The sequence below is a fragment of the Caretta caretta genome, chromosome 10 (genome assembly GCF_965140235.1).
Source record: "Caretta caretta isolate rCarCar2 chromosome 10, rCarCar1.hap1, whole genome shotgun sequence".
In the NCBI taxonomy this organism is placed as follows: domain Eukaryota; kingdom Metazoa; phylum Chordata; order Testudines; family Cheloniidae; genus Caretta; species Caretta caretta.
Window position 1 is genome coordinate 78,360,495 of NC_134215.1, and position 13,180 is coordinate 78,373,674.

Consider the following 13,180-nt stretch of genomic DNA (forward strand, 5'->3'; position numbering starts at 1 on the left):
GGCACCGGGCAGGGGGTGGGGGTGCGGGTGCGGGAGGGGGTGAGGGCTCTGGCTGGGGGTGCGGGCTCCGGGGTGAGGCCAGTAATGAGGGGTTCAGGGTGCGGGAGGGGGCACCGGGCAGGGCAGGTGGTTGGGGTGCGGGAGGGGGTGAGGGCTCTGGCTGGGGGTGCGGGCTCAGGGGTGAGGACAGAAATGAGGGGTTCAGGATGCGGGAGGGGGCACCGGGCAGGGCAGGGGGTTGGGGTGCGGGAGGGGGTGAGGGCTCTGGCTGGGGGTGCGGGCTCCGGGGTGAGGCTAGAAATGAGGGGTTCAGGGTGTGGGAGGGGGCGCAGGGCAGGGGGTTTGGGTGCGGGAGGGGGTGAGGGCTCTGGCTGGGGGTGCAGGCTCCGGGGTGAGGCCAGAAATGAGGGGTTCAGGCGTGGGAGGGGGCTCCGGGCAGGGCAGGGGGTGGGGGTGCGGGAGGGGGTGAGGGCTCTGGCTGGGGGTGCGGGCTCCGGGGTGAGGCTAGAAATGAGGGGTTCAGTCGTGGGAGGGGGCTCCGGGCAGGGCAGGGGGTGGGGGTGCGGGAGGGGGTGAGGGCTCTGGCTGGGGGTGCGGGCTCCGGGGTGAGGCTAGAAATGAGGGGTTCAGGGTGTGGGAGGGGGCGCAGGGCAGGGGGTTTGGGTGCGGGAGGGGGTGAGGGCTCTGGCTGGGGGTGCAGGCTCCGGGGTGAGGCCAGAAATGAGGGGTTCAGGCGTGGGAGGGGGCTCCGGGCAGGGCAGGGGGTGGGGGTGCGGGAGGGGGTGAGGGCTCTGGCTGGGGGTGCGGGCTCCGGGGTGAGGCTAGAAATGAGGGGTTCAGGCGTGGGAGGGGGCTCCGGGCAGGGCAGGGGGTGGGGGTGCGGGAGGGGGTGAGGGCTCTGGCTGGGGGTGCGGGCTCCGGGGTGAGGCTAGAAATGAGGGGTTCAGGGTGTGGGAGGGGGCGCAGGGCAGGGGGTTTGGGTGCGGGAGGGGGTGAGGGCTCTGGCTGGGGGTGCAGGCTCCGGGGTGAGGCCAGAAATGAGGGGTTCAGGCGTGGGAGGGGGCTCCGGGCAGGGCAGGGGGTGGGGGTGCGGGAGGGGGTGAGGGCTCTGGCTGGGGGTGCGGGCTCCGGGGTGAGGCTAGAAATGAGGGGTTCAGGCGTGGGAGGGGGCTCCGGGCAGGGCAGGGGGTGGGGGTGCGGGAGGGGGTGAGGGCTCTGGCTGGGGGTGCGGGCTCCGGGGTGAGGCCAGAAATGAGGGGTTCAGGGTGTGGGAGGGGGCTCCGGAGAAAGGAGGCTCCAGCCGGGGGTCTCAAGCTTCTGCGGCCCTGTCCAGTCCTCGTAGCCCCGCCCCGCCCCCAGGCCCCGCCCCCTCCTCTGGCCCCTCCCATCGTCGAGTCCCCGCGAGCCATGACGTCATCGCGCTAGGCCGTGCTCAGGCGGTGTGCGTGGCGTGTTTGCGTCACTCTGAGACCCGACGCCGGAAGCGGGAGCGGTTGAGCTTTGGGGCTCCGCGGCTCGCGCTCGGGCAGCATGAGGGGACGGCTGTTGCGGGCTTGGCGGGAGGGAGCCGCCGCCCGCGGGCTGGCCGAGCTCGGGGTCCCCCGGGCAAAGCCACCGTGGCGGGTGCTGTTCTTCGGCACCGACGACTTCGCCGCCGAGTCCCTGAGGGCGCTGGAGGCCGCCAGGTGCCGGGGGGGGACCGAGGAGGGAGGACCATGGGGAGGGGGGTGAGTGGGGACCATGGAAGGGTTGGGGGGAGACCGTGGGGGTGGGAGGAAGGGAGGTGGGGGACCAGGGGAGGGGAGGATGGGGAGAAGGGGGGGTGGATGGGTGGGGGGGCTGGCGAGGGAGGGACCGAGGAGGGAGGATCATGGGGAGGGGGGTGAGTGGAGACCATGGAAGGGTTGGGGGGAGACCGTGGGGGTGGGAGGAAGGGAGGTGGGGGACTAAGGGGAGGGTGAGCAGGGACCGGGGGAGGGGAGGATGGGGAGAAGGGGGGTGGATGGGTGGGGGGCTGGCATGGGAGGGTGGGAAGGGAGGGACTGAGGAGGGAGGATCATGGGGAGGGTGGTGAGTGGGGACCATGGAAGAGTTGGGCAGTGGGCTGGGGCGGTAACGGGGTTGAGAGGGGAGGTTGTGAAGCGGTGGGAGACTGTGAGGGAGGGAAGTGGAGACAAGCAGGAGGGTGAGACGGGACCAGGGGCGAGGTGGGGTAGGTTGGGGGAGCAGAAAGAAAGGAGCAGCTGTTTCTCTACCTGTTGTTCATAGAGAGGCTTTGCCTTCCCTTCCTAGCTGTGCTGGTCACTCACTGGCATATGCCGCCTTGTCGTTCTGCCACAGGGAGCCCAGGGAGGAGCCGCTCATAGACAGGCTGGAGGTGGTGACTCTGCCATCCCCTTTGCCGAGGGGTCTTCCTGTGAAAAACTGCACCAAACAGTTTCAACTCCCAACCCACGAATGGCCGGATACAGGACCCAATGGCCAGTTTGATGTCGGGGTGGTGGCATCGTTTGGGCGTCTTCTGAGTGAGGACCTCATTCTTCAGTTTCCATAGTAAGTCAGACATGATGGAGCAGCAGCATGTTTTCGGGTATGATATGTTTCTTGTCATCTAGCCTTTGGTTACAGTAGCATGTGAAAAGACCATCTGAGCTTTGGGTCTTTTGCATTCTGAAGAATCCCTTTAAAGGGACAGCATCAACTCAAAAATCAGTCATTTTTCAAAAAAAGTTAAGGAGTACTTGTGGCACCTTAGAGACTAACCAATTTATTTGAGCATGAGCTTTCGTGAGCTACAGCTCACTTCATCAGATGCGTACCGTGGAAACTGCAGCAGACTTTATATATACACAGAGAATATGAAACAATACCTGTGTATATATAAAGTCTGCTGCAGTTTCCACGGTACGCATCTGATGAAGTGAGCTGTAGCTCACGAAAGCTCATGCTCAGATAAATTGGTTAGTCTCTAAGGTGCCACAAGTACTCCTTTTCTTTTTGCGAATACAGACTAACACGGCTGTTCCTCTGAAACCTGTCAAAAAAAGTTGAGTCATTGCAATGTTAAGCTTGTTGCTGAGTTCTGCAGCAGATTTTTATGGCTTTGAACATCACAAGCTCTGCAAACTGTGAAAACTAATTATGCAGAAAGGCTATCAAATGTGCAAAGTTAATAAAATGAACAAAATAGCGAAATTTATGTTCTTGAATCTGTTCCAGTTAGCTTGGGTGCTGCTTGTAACAATAGTAGATTCAAAAACAAAAACGTTGACATACGGAAATGACTTAAAAAAAGTTAGAGGTCCTTGTAAATATGTGGTATGTTCCCCTTACTACTTCTGTTCCCATTCCTGTGTTCATTTGTTGCCAGACATTAAAGCTGTATTGTGTAAATATGACTCTAAAATGGCTGCTTTGCTCTTAGGATTGGCATTTTAAATATGACTTCGTGAAACTGATTGAATTTTCAATACATCTGAAGAGCTAAAACCTGTTTTTATAAGAGGGAAGTTCAGTATAATAAATGGTTAATACCCGTTTATGTGTTACAGAATTACTGGTCCTATTCTAATTTTAAAATATTCTGATTCAGTGGCGTCTTGAATGTCCATCCCAGCTATCTCCCAAGGTGGCGTGGCCCTGCACCGATAGTCCACGCAGTGCTTCATGGTGATACAGTAACTGGGGTGACAATTATGCAAATTAAGCCTAAAAGGTACAGCAAACATTTTAAAAATGATTCAATCACTGCAATGTCTGCCTTTAACAAATATTAAGTTAATACTGTGTTGAATATTCATTCTTTTTAAGTTAAATAGTATTGACGTTAATTTCATTTAATTAAAATGCATCTATGCACCCATACAGATGGTTTCATATTAAGTACTTTCAAACAGTTCAGAAGTTTTACCTGAACTGCTGTGACTCGTCATGTATATAGCTTGTGAGTGGACAAATTGATTTATCACAGCTGTCTGTTAAGCACTTTGTGCTGTACAAGTCAAAAATAGCACGAGATCTGCAGGACTACCGATCTCAACTCAACTGTGCAGTGAAACTGGTAAATTACCTCTCTCCTCTGATCTGCTTTTCTAGATGCTATATGGTGTACTCACAGGTTCTACAAACTTGTTCATTTCTGAAACTGAACATAAAATGAAATGGCATAGTGTACCGAGTACATTAAAAGGTTCATGCTATGCCCCTTTACTGTGGACCTGTCTGTTTTTTAGCTATACTAGAGGAATATTCTTCCTGTCCTACTTCTGTTGGATAACATATCTCAACAATGTATGAAATTCACCTTGAATATTTCAGGCCATTTTTCTTTTGAGGTGAAGCACTTGGAATTGTAAGTCCAATATTCAGACCAAAATTGTACACGAGAGCTAGTGTGAATGAAGTGATAGTCCACTAGAGGAAGAAGCTAACGCATATGTTTTTTGTTTTTAGGTTTGATGTAGGTCCAATTATTAAGCAGGAAAAGTTTGCTGTTCCTTCTCAGTGCACAGCAAAAGAACTAGAAGCAATATTATCAAAGTTGGGTGCAAACATGGTAAACCTACGCAAGTAACTGTCCACTTTATTCATTGCATTGTCCTCAGTTTCCATTCTGAGAAGCATTCCTTGTTATGAGCTATTTGTAAATGCATTAGAAAACAAAGGCGTACATTCCCTCAATACACAAACCTAACTGCTTTTAATGCTACCATGATTTAACTGCAAGCTTTGACAGGAAAATAGATATAGGTGGTCTGAAATTTGGCAGTTCTGAGCATCCTGCGTTGCTGAAAAGATGCATTGGCAGTATTGGTGTCCCAGTCTGTTAACTGGTTCCAGTGGACATTAGTTCTGGTTTAACTGTCCAGAACACAGGCACTGTCTTTTATTTTTCGGGATTGGGTGATCCACACCCATTCCACCAAGAGGCCCTGCTCCCACTCCACCCGTCCCCCAAGGCCCCATCCTCACTGTGCCGCCTACCCACTGCTAAACAGCTGTTCAGGGGTGGCTGGTGGGTATTGAGCACCCACTATTTTTTTTCTGTGGGTGCTCCAGCTCTGGAGCACCCATGGAGTCAGCGCCTATGTCCAAAGAACAACTTTTTAAACACACTGTATGAATACTCAGGCTGACACTGCTTCCATTGAAATCAGTGGCAGATTTTTCACTTGATTTTACACCCAGTGACACTAGCAGGCTAGCTGCCAGCATAAGGTTGAGGAATTTTCAATTTTAATTGGAAAAAATTAGTTTATAGCACAGTTAAGTGTGTTCTTAGTTCAGTGAAATGAGTTTCTTTTGAGCTTTTAGAAAGTTGGACTGATCAAAATGTTTGAGGCTTTAAAAGTCTTGGAGGAATGCTACTGGCAGTATATCTAATATAATGCTCATGTGCTATTTAAATTTGTTCTGTACAAAGCCTTTTTTTTGTTTTGCAGCTCATTTCAGTTTTGAAAAACTTACCTGAAAGTTTAAAAAACAAAAGGGAGCAACCAAATGAAGGAGTAACATTTGGTAGGTACTGAGTATTTAATGCAAATTGTATGTTTTTCTTTTTTTTTTTTCAATATTACCTGGGTATAGAATTCAGTTCCTGTGATCCTACATTGTGTTTTTTGGGCACTCTTGTATGTGTTGGTTCTTATTTAGGGCTGTGTCTGTATCTCTTGAAATCAACAGAAAACTTCCAATGACTTCTGTGTTAAAGGATTAACATCATGGGGGAGGCTGGGGGTAGAACACTGCAGAATCTTTCCTTAGATTCCAGGAGTAACAATTTTCTGAAAGCCCCTGCAACCACTAAAGTAAAGACTACATCTCAAGATTCTAATCGGTTTCATGCTGTTCCTGTCTGCGTTACCAGAAAATTAACTCTTCGGCTTGAGCATAGGTGGTGTTAACTTGTGTGATCTTCTAGTGCTGGTGGTGCAACAAGAAGACAGACTTAAATGCTTTTAATGGCTTTACAAATTACACTTATTCAGTTGTAAATAAACACAAAGCAAAAATATAAAGTCTCTTTTTTTTGCTTTGCTTTTTTCTAGCTCCTAAAGTCACTGTTGCTATGAGTTGTATAAAATGGGAAGAACAAACTCCTGAGCAGATATTACGACTACAACGTGCCATAGGAGCTATAGTAAGACAAAACAAATAATTTTTTAGAAGCTTTCCTATAAGATAAATCTTACCCTAATTGGGAGTTGATGCTTTAGCCTTTTAAATGGTGGATTGGCTCTTTTTAGAGAGGCAAAGCAGTCACGTTGCATGAGGATAGGACATGGATCCAAGAACATCTCCTGAGTTCTAATGCTGGCTCTGTTAACTTACTGTGACCTTGCCAAGTTATTTAACTTCTCTGCTTCAATTTCCCTGTCAGTAAAATGGGGATATGTGTGGTACTTCAGAGAGTGCATTCATTCAGAGGAATGATGCTATATTTGTGAAGTACTGAGTAAAGTTATGGTTAACTGTTTTAAAGGATGCAAATGTATCCTTCAGATATTAACTACAAACATACCAGGTTTGTGTACACACATTTCTTGTTTGTGAAGCGTTAAAATTTCACAGGTATAGGAGTTCTTGAGTTCTCCATCCAAGTGTATTTAGGTATTTATCATGCACTGTTAATGCTAGAGTAATTTTTTTTTAATATGTAGCTTAATATGGTTGTAAAGAAGTTTGAGAGGAAGGAATAGGAGAAGAACAAAAAAGATCAGATGCTTATATGCATGATGACCTGTAGACAGTCCACCCAACCAGGAATAGTCCCTAAACCTTTGCCTTAGAGCTGTTTACCACACTTTTCACATGAAAAAACAAAGTAATTGACGGAGACTCTTGTAGAAACGTTCTCAGTTTGTCATATCTCCTTATGTATTTCCAGCTTCCATTGCAGACATTGTGGATGGGAAATACTGTTAAACTTCTGGATTTTGTGGAAGTGCATAACATCCGTAGCTTTGCTGGTATTTATTATAATCTGTTAACATTTTCTGCTACATGATTTTACAGACCCTGAAAGTGATTTAATTTAATTGGAAGTGAACATGAAGCTATGCTAGGCGACAGTTACATGATGCAAGTTTTTAACTAGGAGTCTAGTGGAATTAAACAAGACTAAATATTCTCATCTAAATGCATAGAAACTTATAAATTGCTCTCAATGTATTTTTATTAATGACTTGGATAATGCTGTGAAGAATGTGCTTATAAGATTTGCAGATGACACCGGGGGGGGGGAGAGGGGTTGCAAACACTTCAGGATTAGAATGGAAAATGATCTTGACAAATTGGAGAGTTGGTCTGAAATCAACAAGATGAAATTCAGTAAAGACAAATGCAGTGTACTACCTTTAGGAAGGAGAAGCCAAATGCATAAATCCAAAATGGGGAATAACTGTTAGCAGTACTATTGCCTAGCCAAAGGACTTGGGGGTTATAGTGGATCACAACCTGAATATGAGTCAATATGATGCAGTTACAAAAAAAGGCTATTGTCGTTCTGAGGTGTATTAACAGGACTGTCGTATTTAAGAGACAGGAGTTAATTGTCCCACTCTACTTGGCAATGGTAAGGACTCAGCTGGAGTTCTGTTCCCAATTCTGGGTGCCACACTTTTTAGGAAAGATGTAGATAAATTGGAGAGAGAGTCCAGAGGAGAGCAACAGAAATGATAAAATGTTTAGAAAACCTGACCTATGAGGAAAGTTTAAGTCTGAATATGCTTAGTCTTGTTAAAAAAAAAAAAAAAGCTGAGTGGGGGGACTGGATAACTGTCTCAAATACATTAAGGGCTGTTATAAAGAGGATGATGATCAGTTGTTCATCTCTACTGAAGGTAGGACAGGATGTAATGGGCTTAATCTGCAGGAAGAGAGACTTAGGTTAGGTAGTAGGAAAAACTTTCTAACTATAAGTGTAATTGAGTTCTGGAATAGGGTTCCAAGGGAGGCTTTGGAATCCCCATTGTTGGAGGTCTTTAAAAACAGATTGGACCAACACCTGTCGGTGATGGTCTAGGTTTACCTAGCCCTGCCTCTGCATAGGTGGCTAGACTAGATGACCTCTTGAGGGCCCTTCCAGCCTTCCATTTCTATGATTCTATTATTTTCTGTGTCTGGTAAAATTAATAGTTATAGGCGTAGACCTGTTGAGCCTGGGTCATCCATAGGGAAGGCCAGCCTCTCTTTTGTGTTTCCTGAAATCCTCTCTCAGGGGAGATGGGTAACATCCAGAAGAAGTTAATGGTACCTCTAGTATCTACTCTACTGCAGTGACTGTTTTGTTTGGGGACCTATTAGAAAGCAGTGTACTGCAGAGTGTGGCTTCACTAAGTCCCCTAGAGAGCAAACATGCCGTTATTACTACAAGGGAGCTTATGCATACTTTTGGAAAAGTTGGGGACCATGTTAGATATTTTCTGTTACTTATGGGACACTTTCACCCCTTACTCTGACTTGCTCCTCTCTGCTATATATCATAAAGAACAATGAGGTTTTTTGTGCAAACCGGTAACTGTCATAACTTTTTTACATAACTGTCTAGTTTCAGAGACAGGCATAAAAATAAGTTTCATGTTTTTTACTCTTATTCAGTAGCGTGAAAATGCAAGAAGTTCCTATTTGTTTGCAGATCAACTATTAAATGAGCATGGAATTGTTCCAGGATCAGTATTATACCATAAATCGTCACAGACATTGGTGGTACGTTGCAAGGTATGTTTTCTGCCTTTACTTTCTATTCAGGGTTCTGAAGATGATTTTTAGACTGCTACCTCTGTTTTTAATAATCTGCACCCTAACATAAGAATGATCAGACTTTAACAAACTTAGCTAGTAGATAGAGTCCTTAGTGTGTGCATCTTTTATCTTCCTTTCTAGGAAGGCTGGGTCGGAGTCAAAACTGTCATTTTAAAGAAGAAGCTTACAGCTGCTGACTTCTATAATGGGTACTTACATCCCTGGTTCCAGCAGAATTCAAAAAATCTTTATAGGGACTGCAGATTTCATACTCTCAAACTTACCACAGTGAAGAAGACTGAAAGAAAAGGAAATGGTGGTGCACAATATAAAACAAAGTGCACGAAATTTGTCAAACAGGATGGCTGTAAATGAATAGAAACATTAAGTATTTCATCGTCCATTACAATAAATGAAGCAGGAATTTCTTTAAGGGCGCTTCAACTGCAAAGTGTGTGATATTGGTATCATCAGCCAAGAAGATTTCTTCATTACTCTTTTATGAAGCACTATGTTTTATTCCTTTAAGAGAAGAGCACACGTTAGTGAATGCCTAACTAAGACAATGAATAACCCTGTTTCTGTTGTTAGACAATTTAAATTTTGTGTAAAAAATAATTTAAAAGCTTGATTTTTTTTTCCAACGTGGCTTTGTCAGAGGGTAGATCAATATAGTTCTGTTTAATTATGCTTATCTGACAAACTTAAAGTAGTTTGTCCTTAAATGGCATAGGAAATTAATGAGAAACACTTTTTTACCTGCAAGGTCCTGTTTGTGTGAAACAAAACCTATTTTGGTAAGTAATATCTGCCAAAATCCTACTGGATCCAGATATTTATTTGTACAAAGGCATATGGTAATTGTGTAGTATTTCAGGCTCAGATTTGTAACTTTTAGTTAGTGGAACATTTTCAAGTGAAGTCCACAAGTGGGAATTGTCCAGGAGGATTATATTGGTAATTTTGCATGCTTTTATCTAAAATAAACTAGAGAACACAAAGCAGAAATTTAGCCTCTAAATCAATACCCACTGGAATTAGAATTGTTCTCTTAGAGTACACACCATTTGACTAGTGTTTGGTTGGATGACGGCCATCCAGAGAAGTTGTGTGTCTAATGGAAGAAAAGCTAGTACAATTTTGGCACTGAACACGTACATTGAATTAACTGTTTGTTTATGGTCATTCAAACATTTTGACGTTTGTAGAATACAGGAAACAGTATTTTGTTCTGATAATGTTTTGGGAAAATGTAGAAGGCTTTATTGCTTCATCTGGATGCAGGGATATCTGTTGATTAATGACAGCAGTCTGGAATGCTTTTCTGTCATCCAGGCTTATCACACAGATCTTTCAAAAACCCACTTTAGTGCTTGACATTAGAGGAAACAGCCAGAAGTTTAGTACTTTCTTTTAAAGAAAAACTTTTTTCTACCGATGAGTGTCAATTTTTAAAGAAAAAAGGGTCAAGAAGCCCTGTTTTCCCAAAGAGGAGACAGGACTGGCCAGTATTGGCTACAGAACAGTAACCAGCAAACACCAGCCCTTGCATGCTTTGTGCTTTCGTCTTTCAGAGTTGCACTGTGCTTACATAGTCAAGATTAAAATTGCAAGACTCTTATTAAATTGTGCTTTTAAAGTATCTAAGTAGAAATTTCCCCCCCATAAAATGACTTTATATTTACATTTAAGATTATTTAATAGAACTATGATTTGTATTATGGTAACACTTTTGTTATGCTTGTAAACTAACCTTTGCCACTAGGCTTAAGTTGTCATTTACATAGATTTTGGACAGTTATCTTCAGCGGTTTATAGTCATCCAACTCTGGAAATAACTAAAGTTTAGAAAAACAATGGGACGAACCTCTGGCATTTATAAACAGGACTTGAAAATTGTATCAAACAATTTATTAGAGCCTACCAGTTGGAAGTATAGATGAAAAACAGGAGGTACCAGAGAATTTAACTGGGATTTGATTTAACTGGGAATTGGTCCTGCTTCGAGCAGGGGGTTGGACTAGATGACCTTCTGGGGTCCCTTCCAACCCTTAGATTCTATGATTCTATGAATTCTAGGGGCAACTTCTTAGAAGCCTGCCATCCTCAGTTGTGGGGATTGCCGATAGTGCTGGGTTTTTTAGCAACTTTCTATCCTTGAAGCTGCTTGGGGGTTTCCATGTATTGTAGCAACCTCTGGCTTGTAGGTGTACAACAGAACTTGGAAGTTCCACCACCCTCTAGCTGCTGGAAGGGGGAAGATGCATTCTGTTCCTCCTTTCCCCTTCAGAACCTTCTAGCTGCTATGTATTGCCCTCTTGCAGAACGTATGGGCTGCTGTGAAGGGGGCTGGTCTTTGCTACTCTACCCTTCCCAGTCTCCTGCCTGCTGAGGTAAGATGGAAGAAAAATATTTGGGTTGGTGGGGGGATGATGGAGTGAGGGGGGGAGAGAGAAAGAGCTTCTCTGGGAATAACCCTAGTACTCATGTCTGCTCCTACCTGTAGCTTTCTCAAGCAGTGTGACATTGACTTGATTCTGGATTGCATTACTATTGCCTATGAGGTCCTGAATAGCAGCAGTGAAACTTTGGAGTATTGCTAATTTCGCTTTTTGGCTGCTTGGGAGAAGCTGGAGAATCAATAGAGCTACTGGAGCTGTTTGCAAACTCAGGAAAACACACTGCATCAGTTTCCATTCAGTTCATATTTGCAAAGTTATCAATGAAATCCTAAGGGCTGTATACTTTACAAAAAGTTGTGTAAGTTCTATAGAAGTAAATGGCTCAAGTTCTCACAGTCACTAAGTAACGTTTCTCATGTTGGTGGATATGCTTCAAGTTCTGGATATGCCCAGACTTCCTGCTTTAACCTCTCCCTCCTGGTCTATCTAGGGTTGCCTTGTTGGCCACCTCAATCTTTCAATGGCAGTGTGTGTACATCCTTTCAGATGTAAAGAAGGATGTGACTAAAGCTGGAAGAGAAACACAGACCATAAAGTTATTCTAAATGTGTAGACACCAAGGTGGCAGGCATCCTAGAAATAGCTGAGATGCATTGGGCAAGAGAGGAAAAATCCATTAAAAATGCCTTACATTATATAACATGGAGGAAAACGTTTTAATGGAATACACGTCACAATATTTTTCTTACTGCCCTCAGTCTATCCATGAATCTGTAACAGGTTTCCCAAAACATAGACTCTTCCAAGATGTTTAGGCCTCTGACTCCTAATGTAAACCTGGACGCAGTATCATGGTAAAAGACTGGATCGTGTTGAGAATTTGTCACTTTGAAATAACTGCACATAAATAGGGCTGTAACTTATTACGCTTTTATGAGTTACAAATATTAAACTGAGCCTGTGTTTAGAAACTGAGACAGATGCTCAAACTAATGCCTTCTGCCCGCTTTTCAGCTAGTGGTCCGATATTTGACTCTTCTAATTTTTTCTAGCTCAACTTTTCCACCAAGGACAAGGAGATTAGCTTGTTAATGTCATTTATCTTTCTTGCATCTCTGAAAGCAAGATGGGTCTCAGACTAGGTTTTATGTACAACTTTAATTGTTATTTCAGTTTTTTCCTCCATTGTTTTCCATAAGCCTTCTTCCCAGCGAGAGCCGGTTGGAAATTTTCCATCAATGTTTTTTTCTGTGGGAAATGTGTTTTCCACCAAATGAAAATTTTTTTTCCTGGGAAAACTCCGATTTCTCTATTAGAGAAAATCAGCATACTTTGTCTTGTGTCTCGACCCAAAATGAAACCATTTTGGTTTTTCAAAGGCTCGTTCACCTGCACATCTACCAATGTGATATATGCCATCATGTGCCAGCAATGCCCCCCTGCCATGTACATTGGGCAAACTGGACAGTCTCTACGTAAAAGAATAAATGGACACAAATCAGATGTCAAGAATTATAACATCATAAACCAGTCGGAGAACACTTCAGTCTCTCTGGTTACTCGATTTCTGATCTCAAAGTGAGTATCCTTCAACAAAAAAAACTTTGAAAACAGACTCCAACGAGAGTCTACTAAATTGGAATTAATTTGCAAATTGGATACAATTAACTTAGGCTTGAATAGAGACTGGGAGTGGTTGAGTCATTATACTAAGTGAAACTATTTCCTCTTGTTTATCTCCTCCCTCCCTTCCCTTCCCCTCCCCTCCTGCCCTCCCCCCTTCTTCAGACGTTCTTGTTAACTCCTGGAAATGTGCTGGAAATGGCCCACCTTGAATATCACTTCAAAAGGTTTTCTCTCCCCCCACCCCACTCTCCTGCTGGTAATAGCTCATCTTAAGTGATCACTCTCCTTACAATGTATATTTTTTTCATGGTCTGTGTGTATATATAAAATCTCCTCACTGTACTTTATGCATCCGATGAAGTGAGCTGTAGCTCACGAAAGCTCATGCTCAAATAAATTGGTTAGTCTCT

General features: G+C 44.5%; 1 protein-coding gene across 1 annotated transcript; it reads left to right on the top strand.

The window, feature by feature from the left end:
* Positions 1-1,454: 1,454 nt before the first annotated feature.
* Positions 1,455-13,180, top strand: MTFMT (mitochondrial methionyl-tRNA formyltransferase). Its single transcript, XM_048867008.2, has 9 exons — positions 1,455-1,685; positions 2,341-2,553; positions 3,593-3,715; positions 4,453-4,555; positions 5,442-5,517; positions 6,048-6,139; positions 6,887-6,968; positions 8,636-8,718; positions 8,884-13,180. Exons 1-9 carry the CDS (start codon positions 1,531-1,533, stop codon positions 9,115-9,117), a joined length of 1,161 nt encoding a protein of 386 aa, XP_048722965.1. The 5' UTR covers positions 1,455-1,530; the 3' UTR covers positions 9,118-13,180.

What these genes read in the sequence shown, in the direction of transcription:
- MTFMT (XM_048867008.2), top strand. Translation starts at nt 1,531, where the DNA reads ATGAGGGGACGGCTGTTGCGGGCTTGGCGGGAGGGAGCCGCCGCCCGC. An exon ending in ATGCAAATTAAGCCTAAAAG is followed by an intron (nt 3,716 to 4,452) that starts GTACAGCAAACA and finishes TTTTGTTTTTAG; the next exon opens with GTTTGATGTAGGTCCAATTA. An exon ending in TAACATCCGTAGCTTTGCTG is followed by an intron (nt 6,969 to 8,635) that starts GTATTTATTATA and finishes ATTTGTTTGCAG; the next exon opens with ATCAACTATTAAATGAGCAT.